The sequence below is a fragment of the Anoplophora glabripennis genome, unplaced genomic scaffold (assembly GCF_000390285.2).
Source record: "Anoplophora glabripennis isolate ALB-LARVAE unplaced genomic scaffold, Agla_2.0 scaffold15, whole genome shotgun sequence".
In the NCBI taxonomy this organism is placed as follows: Eukaryota; Metazoa; Arthropoda; class Insecta; order Coleoptera; family Cerambycidae; genus Anoplophora; species Anoplophora glabripennis.
In genome coordinates this window covers 284,110-299,891 of record NW_019416279.1, presented here as the reverse complement: position 1 = coordinate 299,891, position 15,782 = coordinate 284,110, and the positions used below count along the sequence as shown (strand labels likewise).

General features: G+C 32.6%; 1 protein-coding gene across 3 annotated transcripts in view; it reads left to right on the top strand.

Moving 5' to 3' along the window:
* The window catches only part of LOC108905536, a 47,446-nt gene that overhangs the window by 26,916 nt on the left and 4,748 nt on the right, over positions 1 to 15,782 (top strand). For 2 of the 3 annotated variants that reach the window (XM_018708471.2, XM_018708478.2), the window contains exons 2-3: positions 14,467 to 14,723; positions 15,539 to 15,775. In XM_018708471.2, coding sequence (XP_018563987.1) covers positions 14,477 to 14,723; positions 15,539 to 15,775 — 484 coding nt within the window. In that variant the 5' untranslated portion in view covers positions 14,467 to 14,476. Of the gene's footprint in view, positions 1 to 13,409; positions 13,608 to 14,466; positions 14,724 to 15,538; positions 15,776 to 15,782 lie in introns of those variants that run through there. The other variant, XM_018708460.2, reaches the window with a different exon arrangement.

The window sequence follows — 15,782 nt, the reverse complement described above, 5'->3', positions numbered from 1 at the left end:
CTCTCTTAACTTTGACTTGTTTTTATTTTTGTTGGAAGAACCAATTGGATGAGTTTCTATATTTTTTCTTCCAGGAAAAATGCTATTTTTATCGATTTTGCGCAAATAGAGGTATTTATATCCAATTGTTGCCTGATATCGGATAAATCGCATTTTTTTCAGATTAGAGATTATAATTATGTATCAAATAAGGCATATTTAATACCCCGGGACAAAGGTCGATGCAAGCTTTTAAAATTTATCGACGTCTAATTTTATTAACTTATATACCGGTGGGTATGACCCACGACTCAATACCATGGCCATTATTAACTTTAATTTACAAAATATACTCGTAGAAGGATTCATGCGAAGGTCTGCAGGAAACGTTCTTGATTTTTCTAAAGAAAAGTTTACGGAGGAAACTACACTGATTTAACATGAGGTGGAAGAAAATAAAGAACTACAAAACTGGAGATTTTGATAAAATGTACAAAACGTAAACACAATTATAAATACAACATTATATTGGACTACTAAGTAATAAAAGAGATGTTGATGTACATCGATATATACAGGGTGGCCAAATGAAAACGAAACAGAGCCATTTTCAGGAACTGCGTCAAGATTGTAGAAAAACGCTCAGACCCGTCGATTTTAGATTAAAGGGGGACATTCTTTGCTGGTATTTTTGACTCTGCCACTTTCACTCCCAAGCAAGGGTAAGCATCACTCCAAAATATATAATGGCATTGGGGGTTGAGTAATATTTCTTTTGAAAGCTCTTACAATTCTCTTGACAACAGACTAAATTTTATAATTCTGGGTGAAAGTGGCGCAGTCAAAAATACCAGCAAAGAATGTCCCCCTTTAATCTAAAATCGACGGGTCTGAGCGTTTTTCTACAAGCTTGACGCAGTTCCTGAAAATGGCTCTGTTTCGTTTTCATTTGGCCACCCTGTATATCTAAAAAGGTTTTGTATTCACTGTGATTGAAATTTAGATTTTTATGTAAATTGTGTTCTGAAGACAATCTTTATCATTTTAATTACTATTGAACTGAATATGATAATAAAAGATATGCGTACATTCAGCGAAATACTTTTAACTCTTCAAACACATAAACAGCATCATAAATATGCTTATTTATATATATTTATTATATTATTTTTTTTTTCTCAAAGGCCAGTTTAATCTGTCGGTATTTTCTAGAAAGTGATAACGGTACTATTTTCACCACAGACAGCATGATTTCGATAAAACACTAGTATCAGTGACACGAGGCGAATAAATTGAGAACAATTGTAAAAAAACACTAGTACTTATTGATGTTGGTAATAGACAGATCTAATATATTAGAAATAGTGTGCTTGCCGGTCTATTTTGGAACATATTGTTAGACAGGTGAATATATATGACCTATTCGTATCTTATCGGAGTCGTTATATATCATGTACGAATATTTTTAGAAAAATGTTGTAAATGCTGATGATAGAAGCAGAATATAGGTAATATCTAGTAGATTTGATATAGTTTGAAAAAAATTATGCAAGAAATGGTAGATACTGTATGTATTGTAATTGTAAGCTGTACTTAGAAGTATAGTAGAGTATTTGCAATAATGTAACGATAAATTTCAGAATAGATATCTTTTTTTGTTTTATTTTGTTTTATTTCAAAATATTTGTATAAAATTTGTGTTATTAAAAAAAAGAGGTACTCAAATATGATGACATAGGTATAGGTATGTACTAGATTTTTGTATTAGCACTACGATTCTATAGAAACTGTAAAGGCAACTGATTCTATGATTTTGATTGAGAATTATATAAAAATTTCAGCTTTCGTGAAATATTTACGTTTCGTTGCGATTATATCTCAGAAAAGTAATCCACTTCCTGCCTATGTCTATGTAGTACGTCATCATTTGTTATTTTGAGGAATTCCAATTAAACACGAAAAACAAAAAAATATTATGAATAGAACTTATTTTAAACACGATTTTATTTACATGATTTATTAAATATTAACTAATATTGATACGTGGATATGTTGTAAATAAAGCTTATTTATATTTTAAATAAATATTTTTGGCGTTTTATAAAAAGTACATAATAAATAAATAAACAAAAATATTTACTAACCTGATTGATATGAAATATATTTTTTAATTGTTTCAAGTTTTTACAAACAATTATGTTATTATTTTTTTAGGCAGTGTATATATTCAATTTGTGAATCTTAATGTCAACGATGTCACTACGTAAAATAGATAGAGACGCATTTAGAAGTTAAGACAGGTAATATTAAAAAGTTATAAAGGTCTAAACAAAATACGGTACGTTTCTACTTGTTTACTTGTAATCGGTGCTATACATATTAAATTAATCCAAAATAAACAAAACACCACAAAATTAAACAGTGAACAGTTTAAATTTAAGCAGAATCCGATCCTATTCTGAACGCTTACTCCTCTATTCAGTTAAAATGCCGTATTGACGCATCTGAAAAGTTGGTACTACCAGTTGACTTCACACCTGGTATGATAGGATGGGATGGTACGGAAATAGCGAATATCATGATCGCTTCGTTTTGTTACACTATTATTTTAGTTTTTAGTTCGGTTTACGAGTAGGTGCCTATGTAGTGTAAGTGTATACCTTATAAAATTGTTTATTCCTGTATTTGGTGACAGTACAGTGTATTTTTGTGTCTCTAAAAAGCAGTATATGAATCAAGAAAGAGTTGAAGTGGTTAGAGCCACTTTTTGTCAGAGAAAACGATAGTGTTGCAAGAAGACGGTATCAGATACCGATAAGTCCGTTTTGACATTTAAGAAATAAAAGCGTTGAACGCCAATGTTGGATGGAAGAAACTCAGAGAGTGAGAAACTTAGGACCAGAAAATCGACGCCGTGGAAGAAGATCCTGGCACCAGTACTCGAAGATTAGCCACAAGATTTCAAGTATGTGGTATGCTGTAAAAATCAGGTGAGTAAACAGACTATTTATTTTTGTGCATATCATTTATCATTATTTATTTATTACTGTATGAATTTTCTGTTAGATTACTTGTTAGGTGCTGTTTCATAGTTTATCTTATTTAAAAGAATTAAATTTTCTTTTAAATTGGATGATGGGGTTTGTGGAGAGACCTATTTAATAAAAGTGACGCGGTACCTCACGACGGGTGCTGTGGAAATTTGTTTTTTAATAACCTTTCATTTAAATAATGCGATTTGACAACAATGCACAGCCCAATTTGCATTTGTGCGTCTGCTGCGACTAAAACGCACAGTTATTTGAGGTCAAACTAGCTTGTCCGGTGGCGAGGTATGAAAATTACTAAAAATTAATAAAAAAACATTGTTTTTATGACGTACTTTGAAAAAATAAACTTATAGTATGTGTAAAGGTCAAAGGTAGCCTTCATATAAATATATGGCCCTTAATCAAAGTTACACTCTGTATACCCGCATCGTAGAGACTTAGATCTTTAGTTTGATTATTCTGTTCATTGTAATATTAAATAAAATAATTTTACAGGAAACAGTTAATTTATATAAATTGGTTTATCCTAACATTTTCTTGCACTTAATGAAACACCCTGTATTTACCTGATAAAATTTAATTCATTTTATGACGGTCACCGTTATATTATGATGTAATACCTGAAACCTTAGGGCATGCCATTAATGCCATCCCAAACAAAGCACTTACGCCCAGGCAGAGAGATCAGCGCTCGAAAATAATTCAAACCCACTGCCAACTCCGTCCTTCGGTTCATTTTTCACGTATTGCCGGTGCCAGACACGCTGACGCCAAAATCTCTGGGAAGACGGATGACCCCAACGCGGGTTATTTTAAATAGATTACACTGTCCCAGTTAAAAAAAATTGAATGTGTTTTCGACGCGTATGACCTAGTATGTGTTACATATCAGAATTGAATTATGGTAGCCGTGGAATCACTTTTGTTTTCATTGCTGCGGTTTATTTTTATTTGACCATCGAGTGCGCTCTGATTTGATAAGAAGCCAATGCATTTTTTGTCACAAGGCTTCCTTGATTTCAATGATGATATTATTTATGTAATGCGTTTGGTTATATAGAAACAAAAGAATGATTCTAGAACATTTTCACTTATAAAAATAGCCGTGCCAAAAGGAAACCGTGAATCACCCTGTATATTTCAGAGAGCCGCACAGTGTTTGTTTCAATCAAGTGGCTGATGTAAAAGCACTATTTTTATATATTATACATGTGCCATAAAAGTGACACAATCTTTATTAGCACCGTTAAGAAAATATCGTTCTTTATGTTGAAATTTACCATGAAACATGATAGAGATAAAGACTTGAGAACTTTATTTATAAAAACAATTGCGCTGATTGCAAAACTTTCGACGAATCTTTTGCCGATGTGATTTCCAAGTATTTTTTTGTAAGAATTAAATTACGTACACATTAAAGAGTCGAATTAGTGTTTGTTTGATTTGGGGAAGCTGTTGTTTCTTTTGAAGTGGTTTGAGACTTGCCAGAGATTACAGGAGCAATTTTATATCACTTTTATACTGAATAAATTGTGAGGAAATAAAATACTTTGTTATATACACATGCTTTTGCAAAATTATAAGAAGGAATAGATTTTCTTTGTGACTATTTTATTCGCAAATTTTGACAATTTTAAAGCCAAACATCTGCAATAGGAAAATTTTTTATTTTTTTTTTATGAGAAAATATTTATAAAAATTCTGCTCTTCCTCAAACTCTCTAAAAATGATTTTGATTTTATATACAGACTGTTTTTTGAAAATAGAAGTAAAATACTTGCCCCAATCTTTTGCAATATCAAAAACCAACAGATATACCTACATTATGGTGCAAATATAAGCAATAAATTAATTATTTTGTAAATCGTTGACTTTGGACAATCATTCTGAAACAAGTCGATATTTGTTTTTAAAAATGCGTTCTGCAAGATATTTTTTTTACATATGAGGTCATCTGTGGGGCTGTAATGATGCACGTCATCGACGTTTTTTTTTAAATACAAATGTGGGCCCTGCGATAGTTCTTTGGAAAGGTCTTGTAATTCTCTATTGAACCATATCAATAAGTTTAGGTAATAGAATTGTGCCAAAGAAAAGAATCTAAAATTACAACAAATGTATCAATCATTTTGACTGCTCTGTATATTGTTAGTAATTCCAAGAGCATTATAAAATGAAGTTTCAATTGCTTTGTGGAAAAAATCTAATTACCTTATTTCGTATCACTTAGGTAGCTTAAGCACTTTTATGCTTCTCGTAATTGTATCAGAAACTCCTTAACAAATTGTGGAAATTAATGAAAATCCATTTAATTCAGTTCGAGATTTCCAGGAGATCATAAAATTTTAATGAATTTTCCTATTCCGTGATTGGATTGTGGATGAATTGTATTTTAGTTATCTTAATATACGAAATCCTGCTTGGTATTATAATTGGAAATAATATTGTTTTCTTGATATTTCCTAGAAGATGCTGGCATTTCGGAAACATACAAAAAATTCTGTTTACAATATCAAATACGATTTCATGTATCAGTAACAGTACATCCATCATTCAAGAACGGAAAAGGAAACAGCAGTAAAATTTTATTTTAAGTCATGCACGACCTGAATGCAATAGATTTTAATGAATTATCCTTTGTTAGACAGTTTCTGGTTTAATTACGGGAAATATAAGTGCATCCAAGCCATCTATGTAACTGATATGAAAGAAGAAAGTTTGTAAAACAAATGAAAGTTAATATTTACGACCTTCTTGAATGTTCTAACAATATCTCTTATTGTTAGTGGCACTGCTACATTAAAAACGTTGGGTACTTTGTTTCTGGACTTTATTTTCAAAATATTGAACAGCCGGTGTATAAAAATATAAAATTAAAAAAAATTGCATTTTTAATAGCAAATTTTTTTTAAAAGTATGTCATGTCATAAATTTACAAATATAAAAGTTTTTCCTCTTCAGAGCATAATCGTGGGACATACTATATCACGAGTGGCTCAAAGTGAGTGTACTATTAGATTTATTCAGAACCTACTTCGATTTAAATTTTGAAAATTGGCACACTAGGGATTTTGGGTGTGCTCTTTTCAAATCTAATAATTTTGTTCCTGTAACACTTCCCGGTTATACATTAGTTTTTCCTATTCCTAAAGTTATCCGTTTTCGAAATATCTAGCTTAGGAAAAAAAATTAAAAATCAGAACCCACTTGAGCGGGCAATAGACAACCGCACGAATTGCACATACTATTTTTTATTACGAATGCGGTGAAATCTTAGGGTCCTGGGACGAAGCCCCGGTGGGGTCCACATATTTTTATTCAGTTTAGGTTGATATAAATAACTTTTAAAAATAATATTTTCAAGTATGTATTTAAATTTTGCGTGTTTTATTGTCAATTCGCGGGCGACAAGTGTGATTACCGCGCGCAAATAAATTGAGTAGGCAAACAGCTATCTACCGACCTAAAAAACAAGCGAAAACATGACTATTCCGCATGAGTAATAAAAAATACATTTTTATTTGGCTACGTAGTAAACAAGTCTACTTTTGAACATAAAATTCTCAACAACTTCATTTAACGCCTAACGAACTCAGCAAATTGCATCTTTGCAGATATTTGCAAACTTCTCGAAAACGGTGGCTTCTAGCGTTGTTGTGTACCTTTTTTTGCTTAAAAAGTTGTAGGAATATGGTTTATTCATAAAAAATCGCAGAAATCAAAAAAATTATGGCAAATTAATATTAATAATGATTGCGTATGTAGCGCCCTCTAAGTGCTGCCAAATTATGATTTCTCACCTCAAATAACTACCGATTACCAAATTTTGTGCGAAAAATTTCTCTTTCGTAAAAGTTATTTAAGAAAATCGAAAATAAAGTTTTAATTTCAACACCCTGTGTCTCAGAAACGAAGCATTTCCGGACAGACTTATTTCAACTTTTTTCTTAGAATTAACTCAGGATACACCCTGTATACAGGCTGTTCCAAATTCGCTTCTCACTACAGGGATCTCGGAAACGGTAAGAGATACGAAATGGGGGCAAAGTTGCGTAATCAGGACACCAATATTATGCCTCTAAAAAAATCAAGGCTAACATGATTAGTTTTCGAAATATTTGGAAAAAAACGAAATTCGTTTTTGTTTCATTTCAGCCTTGTTTGAGGTGATATGAAAAAAGATATTCACTTTCTCATGGCAACTTTTTGCCCTCTATCGAATGGCATAATCAATTTTTATATGTAACGTTTCGTCTCTTCAGGACCATCATCAACTTAATTTTTTTAAATATGACCCTGGAAATTTTATTACATTTTTTGCGAGACCCAAAAGTGTGAGCCCGAAACTAGATTCAGACGTTTTGTCTCGAAAAATTCATCTTCAACGTATTCGTTCTAAATTTATCTAGATTTTTATTTAGATTTCTATGTTTACTTAATTATCGTAGGTACACTCTAGGTGTCGTTAGACCTATAGTTATTTAAACTACATATTACCATCACACGTTACAATATACACATTAAAATAATCCTCATTAGTATAATTTAAACGATCCGCAGGCATTTTTATTTAAATTTTCGACAAAAATTATTCAGACGCAATAATTTGACAACTAACTTGACAAATGTCAAGTTATTTCAATTGTTTTTGGGGGGTTTCTGGTCATGGCTAATTTGACAACAGGTCTGATACGAGAAAAACTGTCCAAAAAATAGAAAATTGCAAATATGTCTAAAAGTAGTAACGGAAACCCTAACATTGCTTATATGGCTTGAAAGGAAATTTCAATCTGCATACGACAGAGTAAAAAATACAGGGTGTTCCATTTAAGTTAACAAAGTTATAGCTGTTTGAAGTTATCAAAATGTAACAGCAAAAATGAAACAGATAGTATTAAATGTTTTAATTTGTTGGTATACCTTAATTTACTGTTACTTATGCCCTTTACAGCTACCAAAAATCCACTTGATATCACGCTCCTGAAAAGAGTTACTAGCATCTCAGCCGACCCTTGCATCTGTCAAATTTTTTCTTTAAAAAATAATATCTCAAATTCTGTAACTCCTAGGTATTGGGAATATTTAAGTGACCTTCAAATTTCACGTAGAATCCGAAAATGCAATAATATATAGATTGTCCCATTTTAAATAACGAAGTTGGTATCGACTTCCGGTATAACCAGAAGTACTGGAGAGTTCTAGATATTTTAGTTGTGTTCGCCTCAGAGACATTGGCATGTCAAATTTTCAAATTTTTCGGAACAGCGCTCTTCTAGATATCGATCGATGCAGTTCCCGATGGGACACCCTGTACATATAGTGAGTTCCATTGAATCCCATATTCCTGTCTGAAGAATTAGTCGAGGATATTCAATATTGGTGTAATAGAAAGGAAATTGCAAATTTTATCAATTCAATATGACGAAATCGTTATGTTGTTAACGAAACCTTGACCTTTGCTGCGGTTTTCTCACATTAACCTCTCGAGACGACAAGTAGGTACATAATATTTTATTGCCTTTGTCATCCTGTTTTCAATAGATCAGCTTCTAGTTGCGTCTCTCAACATTTTTGAACGCCATTGACGACCTTCGTCCCGACTCAAAAAACCGGAGTAGCAGCGCTACGCGTTCTCGATCTATTTCGAAAATTAAACATTCCAGAAATAAAGCGTAAGGTAAATAGAACGCTTACCGGCAGCATAAACTTGGGGCATTCGACTAACGCGTGGTTTACATGAAAATAAATACTCGCGTGATTGATTTATTATTCTCTGGAACGCATTACCGATCGGGACAGTGTTTACTGGATTGCAACGACTGATAAACTCGTTCTTTGTTTGTTTCGTATTCCACGGCACGCTTCGCGTTAGTCACTTGGTCGTTATCAATTGTTTTCTAGATGCGGCAGCTAGCGGGGAGTGATGACTAACGCGCGATTATCAAATTGGCGTGGTTTTCAAGATGACATCATCAACGCTATTGGGGTTTCCGTATCACTGATGTAATACGCCAGACTGTTACAGATCGGGCTAGTTTACATTTTAAAAGAATAACAAATATAATATAATCATTAAATTTTCAAAAAAAGCGCAATGGATTTATAAAAATAAAGTCAATCAAGTCAAAGTCAAAAAGTGATTTTATTTTAAAAAATTGTGATGTGGGTGTTTTTTCGTAAATGATAACAAGCCACGTGACCAGTAATTTTATTTCCTTCATGTTGGCAATTAAATTTCGGTAAAATTAAAACAATAAGATCAGAATTACATTAAAATACAATAATTATAACTCGACCGAAGACATAACGGTTTGTCATTGTTCATTGTAAACGAATCATTAATATTGTATAGTCTATCCGATCTCAATTGAAGAACCAAGAGGTTGGCAGTATGTACCAGGTTCGGTCGCTGGCGCAGCAACTCGGCATTGAAATATTTGAAAAACTCGTTCCCATAAATTTTTTGGCCATACCCATATACAGATCTGGTCGTCCAGTTGAATAATGCGCGCTCGAGCAAACGGCGAACAAACACAGTCGCACTGGGCGATCGGGCATACATTTCAGTTGTTGACAAATTGCCTAGCAGTGCAGTGCAGGAATGCGGAATTTGGTGTGGTTCAGGCAATTTTAATTTATTATAAGCACCGTCTGTTAATCATTAATACATATTACAATTGCGAAAGCGAGAAATAAGGGATATATTATAATTTACCATCAATATAATAAAATTGTTTGAGGACATAAATAATTAAAATATGTTGTTGGTCAAATGAACATACATACAATACATAGTTTTCTACACATTATATACAAATTATTATAATTTTTACCTTTATCAGAAAACATTTTTAGGGACGCCTATGAAACTCATTAAATTTTATTGCTAGGCGTTTTTATACATGTTCAACTGACTTCGGAAAGACTATACTAGTAGAGAATACATTTCCAATACTCACAGAGTGGCTATTTGTATTTTTCGCTTCGTTGAATTGTGTTTATAATTTTAAACGTAGTTCATATAGATTTCAATTTGATCAATCTCATCACCTGCGCCAAATCACGTAAAAACATTTTATATATAACCTTATACAAATTTAATGATGTAGAATAGGACGCTCTGTTTGAAAATGTCATAAATTAAAAATGTATTTTTAAAAGAATTGACACTATTTTCAAGATTCCTTTACTTTTCACCCTGTAGCACGGTTTTTATAATTTTAAGCATAGTTCTCATAGTTTTTGTATGTAATCCTAATTTAACCTAAGCTTCAGATAAAATTTGTAGGATTTCAAAATGCCACTATCCTGGGGTGGCTTTGGACCTTGACCTTGAATTTCAAGGTCAAACCAAGGTCAACTTGAAAGTATTGAACGGAACACCGTATTTTCTATGTCAGCAATCGATAGAGCTTAAAATTTTGCATCTGAATATGGGGTTAGAATAGAAACTTTCTTGTGTATGTCCTTACAGGCCATTTGGAGGTTAAATTTTATACCAGCAACCAATACAGCGCCAAATTTTAATATCAGAACAAAAGAATTTTTCTATAATGTCTTTGCATGTCATTTGAAGGTCATTTTCACAAAAATATTGATATGAAAGTAATAGCATTTAATCAACTTAAACGGTTGGTATGATCTTGACAACATTTTGAAATTTAATTCATTGTTAGGTTAATAAATAAATTCCATTTAATATTTCCAAGTTGACCTTGATTTGATCTTGAAACTTAAAGTCAAGTCCAAGATCACTAGCATATTAGCTTCTTGGGTCCTACTATCTGAAACTTTTTTCGATAGGATTCGACCCTGAACAGTTTTCAGGGGGTACGGGTGTTTTTGGGACACCCTGTATATACCATGATCAATTGAAAAACTAGCAATAAACGTTCGCTCTTTAATTTTGAACTCTTTTTAATTACCGTTGTAGTTTTACGCATAATTATGGTTTTAGAACTAAGTACACATAAGAACACTATATCTCTCTCCATCATGTTGATTGAAATATTTTTCGTTCTTCGATTATGCTCACTTGAGACACCGCCTTGTACCTTATACTCTAAAAAAAACATTGGTTTCTTAGAAACAGTAAAGTATGACGTACGTTATCATTGAACTAAATATTTCGCGTGCACTTTTATTAGACACGGTCGATCGTGATTTCGATTAGGAAATCTTATCATAGACATAAATACTTGGTCCGCATTCAATTTGATGCTGATAAATTATTAATAAACTAAGTTACTTCCTTTCATTTGTCGTTTGAGCCTTTATTATGGAACAAATCAACTAAGGAAAGAAAAAAATCGTTATAAGCAACATTTTTAAGTTGCGATTAAATATTCAAGTGTCTTGTTATGTTTATATAAAAGAAATATGTTGCTATGCGAAGAAAACAAGAAATCAGTGCCTCCTACTTTATTTGCCGTAGTGGGCTAGCAATGACGTCATTGATGCGATGCGGGTGAACAAAAGAATTTTGTACTTAACCTCAATTCTACACGTGTTTTAATTTTACTAATTTTAGTTCGTAACACCTTTCGATAAGTTGTTAATGTAGCTTAAAGCCTTCTGTTGTGTATTGACGATATTCACTGATGTGGGCAAACAATAAATTTTCTACATAACATCACTTCTACCACAGAATAAATAGCTACGCTATTTATTCTGTGCTTCTACTCATGTTTTTCTGTTACTCTAATGTTTTTCGACTAGGTGTTAATGTTCCCACTCAAAAGAATTACAAGTGAAGTTCTTTTTTGTATTTTGTGATCCACTGCGCAAATTTTCAAAAAATGCTTCATAAAATAGGTTAGATCATAAATGGTGTAAATTAATTACGATACTGTTGTTCAAATGTCCTATATAGTAAGCATGTCATTCTGGCTACTAAACTATGTAGTAATTAACTTGTTTCAGATTCAAACTATAGAGAGAGCAGGCGGAAATTGGTTTATTTTTGGTTTTCTATTTCAGAGTGTACCTTTAAAAAAATTGAATGAAGACAGACATTAGCAGTCATTCATAAATAAATGCCTAGAAATATAACTATGCTTACATAAGACTTATTTTCAATTTTTTGTGAAAGATGTTACGGCAAGTTACAGTTTAATGATTATAAAGAACCTTGATATGGAAATGAATATTTTAAAACAGTAATATGCAATTACTTTTTTTAATCATATATTTTCCTTAGTTCGTTTACGAGTATTTTTATTTAATTTTATTTTAATAGTAACAATGCAAACTAATTCTAAAACTTGTCCTAAATTATCATTAATCAAAAATATCTAGGTATACTAAAATAAAAACATCTAAAATAAAAAATAATACGAAGTAAGTACTAATGAAATAATAATTAATTAAATAATGTTGCAAATATTCAAAGAAATCATTCATATCTAACATCTATAGACACTTAAAATGCTGAAAAAAGTTAATTAGTTCCATCATGGTTGATTTTCGTGTTGGTTTCTGTCCATTGTGATGCTATTGCTTTTGCAAACAAGAAGGGAGATATCGTTGAAGCTTTGCTTTCAAAAAATTACCATAAAAATAAGCTCTATTTAATGCAAAAAGAGGGAATTCCCGAGCGGCTTTTTCCTGACCTTGGGACAATTTATTTTTAACGCTTCAACATTTTTAATTTTTTCTTTTTCGATACGTTTCTTTGGATCAATTAGAACCTATATCTACGATATTAACTTCTAAAATTAAAGTTTAGTAATTAAATAATTAATTACAAAAAAACGAACGAAATTGATTGACAAATAACTGGAGCAACAATTTCACGGTCAATCGAATCGGCCTTTGGCACACATGTTGATCGCTGGGTTGACTGTCATTTCTATAAATTTCATCAACATCCATCGGTTTTTGCAATAATAATACGCAATTTTCGAAAACTCATTTTTCCGCGTATGTCCATTATTTTACAGTTAACAAATTTATGAAATATTACAGGTACCTTAAATTGTAGGTAATTTAATTTCCGACAACTTAAAATAACTAATTTTCCGATAGCCCGTCTAGATTTTCACGGACAGTAAAAAAAAGTTTTTACTTGCGATATTCTAAAAAGAAAAACGATATCGGCAAAGCTTTCAAGTTGACTTCTCTCCTGATATAACCTTCTTTTCTTACTGATTCAATTAAAATTGTTCCTATTACAAGGCTTCATCATTGGTCTCCGAACTGTTGTAATTTCCTGTTACTGTTAATTGCATTGAATTTCCACAAAACATGTAACTGCCCCTATTTTCGACCGAGACTACCACGAACGTCCCACCGAGTAACGAAAGCTAAAAATACGCCCGCGAATGAAAAGAGTCTACACAAAAGACGATAAGGTCTATATATTCCACGTCGGTAGTTGTAAAATCATTTCGGTTCGGTCTGCGGGGTCGATCGGAGACGGCAGATATTCCGCTATCTGCTTGAATTAAACACAGTTCACTAGTGCGTTGACTACGGAAAAAACTGAGTGCTTAACACACGTGATAGAACATTATTCTGAAAGTCAGGACATTTTTTTAGTTCGTTAGTTCGAGTTCGGTGTCATACAATGGTGAAAATGTAAGTTGAGTCTGTGTGCTAATAACACAGTTTTTTTATTTCAAGTTGTTAGATGATGAAATTTCTTAGTCCGGTTTTAATGTAATCTTCAAAGGAGTATTTATCAGTTAGATTTAAAAATGTATTAGAATTTTTCGTAGATTGTGATGATGTAATTTGATCAAATACTTTTCCGTCTCCATTTCAAGATAGCCACTTCTCGGATTTCCACAAATATCTCAAAATATTCAGCTCTGTAGCTGTCTTCGGGATTTCAGAAATTTTGAAAATTGGAGAATTCGTAGAGCATGAAGTGACAAAAGGATTTTATTTCCAATAAAATGCAAGATTTTTTATATAATTTTCCACATTTCTACCTACGGAATAGAATATGTTCTATTTATTAACTTATATATTTTATGAGAATGTAATGTTAGCGACAAATACAGAATAGTCGAAACTAACAACAGTTTTTACTCAACACCTTTCTTGTATCAAATTTTAATGCAACATATTGTTTCTTTTTTGCTTAAAAAAATCGACATCCTGTCTCTAAAAAGGACAATATGCCCATAGTAAATAGGGAAAAATCATATTTTTTTCAAACAAATTTAAGTTTAAATTTTAAAACAATTTTGTCCACCACTTTATCAATTTACGCCTTTTTGTAGCTCCTTACGCATACGATTAGCTTTTTTACAAGTATTTTGCAGTGTGTATATCTACATATGGATTCCAAAACTCCCTACCTTCCCCGTCAACTAAAATTTCCAGCATTGATTGTAGTTTTTACCCTTTTTTTTAAATATCTCCGAACTTGTTCCACCGTTAGCTGTTTTATTGTATTAATATCGCGACTCATGGGTGTCTATTGTTCCAGACTAAAAATCATGCCCACCAAACCAAAGAGCCCCAAAAATGGCAAAGGTAAAGAAGTGGAAGAGCAGCTCGACGTGGGCACCATCCACGAGGAGGTGGAGGTTCCAGTGGCCTCCGAGGTGGTGTTCCGCAAAATCTGGACTATCAGGAAGTTCCACAAGACGATCTCCAAAAGGGATTCGCTAGACAGCCCCGTGTTCAGATGTTCCGTGAACGGCATGAGCACCTTTTGGAACATCGCAGTCAGATTTTGGAAAGGTAAGCAAAAAAGTTACAGAATTAATAGATAAATTTATTTGTTTTTGTACAAACACTGACAAATGACAGCTTAAGTGCTTCTATTCGACGCCGAAATGTCCAACCTATACAACGACACCAAAATCGCTCCGATAGGACCACTCCTGCGATTAGCAGTCGCGAATTCGTGGTGAAACTTGGGATTTTTGACAACTTGCGAGTTTTTCGAGGCTTCAAATTGTCCAAAGTGTGACCTTTAACTTTAGAGGTCTACTCAAATTTCATATACTTACTCTTCTGAAATAAATTCGAAGTTTTACTGATTTTAGACCATATCTCGGCAGCTGTCGAGTGGAGACTTATTTGTTTTCTCAGTTATTTTTTAATCGATGTTACCAACTCAATCGACCTTGTAGCTCTAGTAACACTTAACAAATGTTTGCTTACATTTAACATCCATAATTAATTTCATATATGCTGTGTTCTAAATAAATCTTATCCTTATAGCAACAGTTGGAAGGTTTAGTTTTAATAAAAAAGTACTGCGATATTTATGTTATCACTTTGTTTATTTGTTTAATCCAGACAGAACTTTATTTGTTTCTCTATGCTTGGGTTCCTATAAATTCCAGATTAGAATTAAACATGCACCCAAGGCGTGATACAAAAACTTTGATTTTGTTCAGGATATTTTTATGCCAAGTGCGAACCTTGATGTTTTTTCTCGACTGATATTAACGTAGGAAACCAAGTCAGAGCCGCATATTTTTGGAAAGTTTGCAAATTTTCCACTGAACCTTTTGCGCGGTTTTTTAAACCCACACATTTTCTTTCAGGTTCAAATGGGAAGAAAGTTACCAACCCTCTGGTGGTGTGCCTAAATCTCACTGGTTGCGAGACAGAAGAAACCGGTCAAGCAAGAGTGAGATTCCAATTTGGCATCTGGGATGCTAGTATAAGACACTGGGAGTGTTGCCCGATATCCAGTGTGGTTTTGAACCTTCAGAACAATAGGGACTTGCTCTCTGTGGGGTACAAGAGTCTTGGAATTATGGACAGACACATAGACAGCTGTAAGTG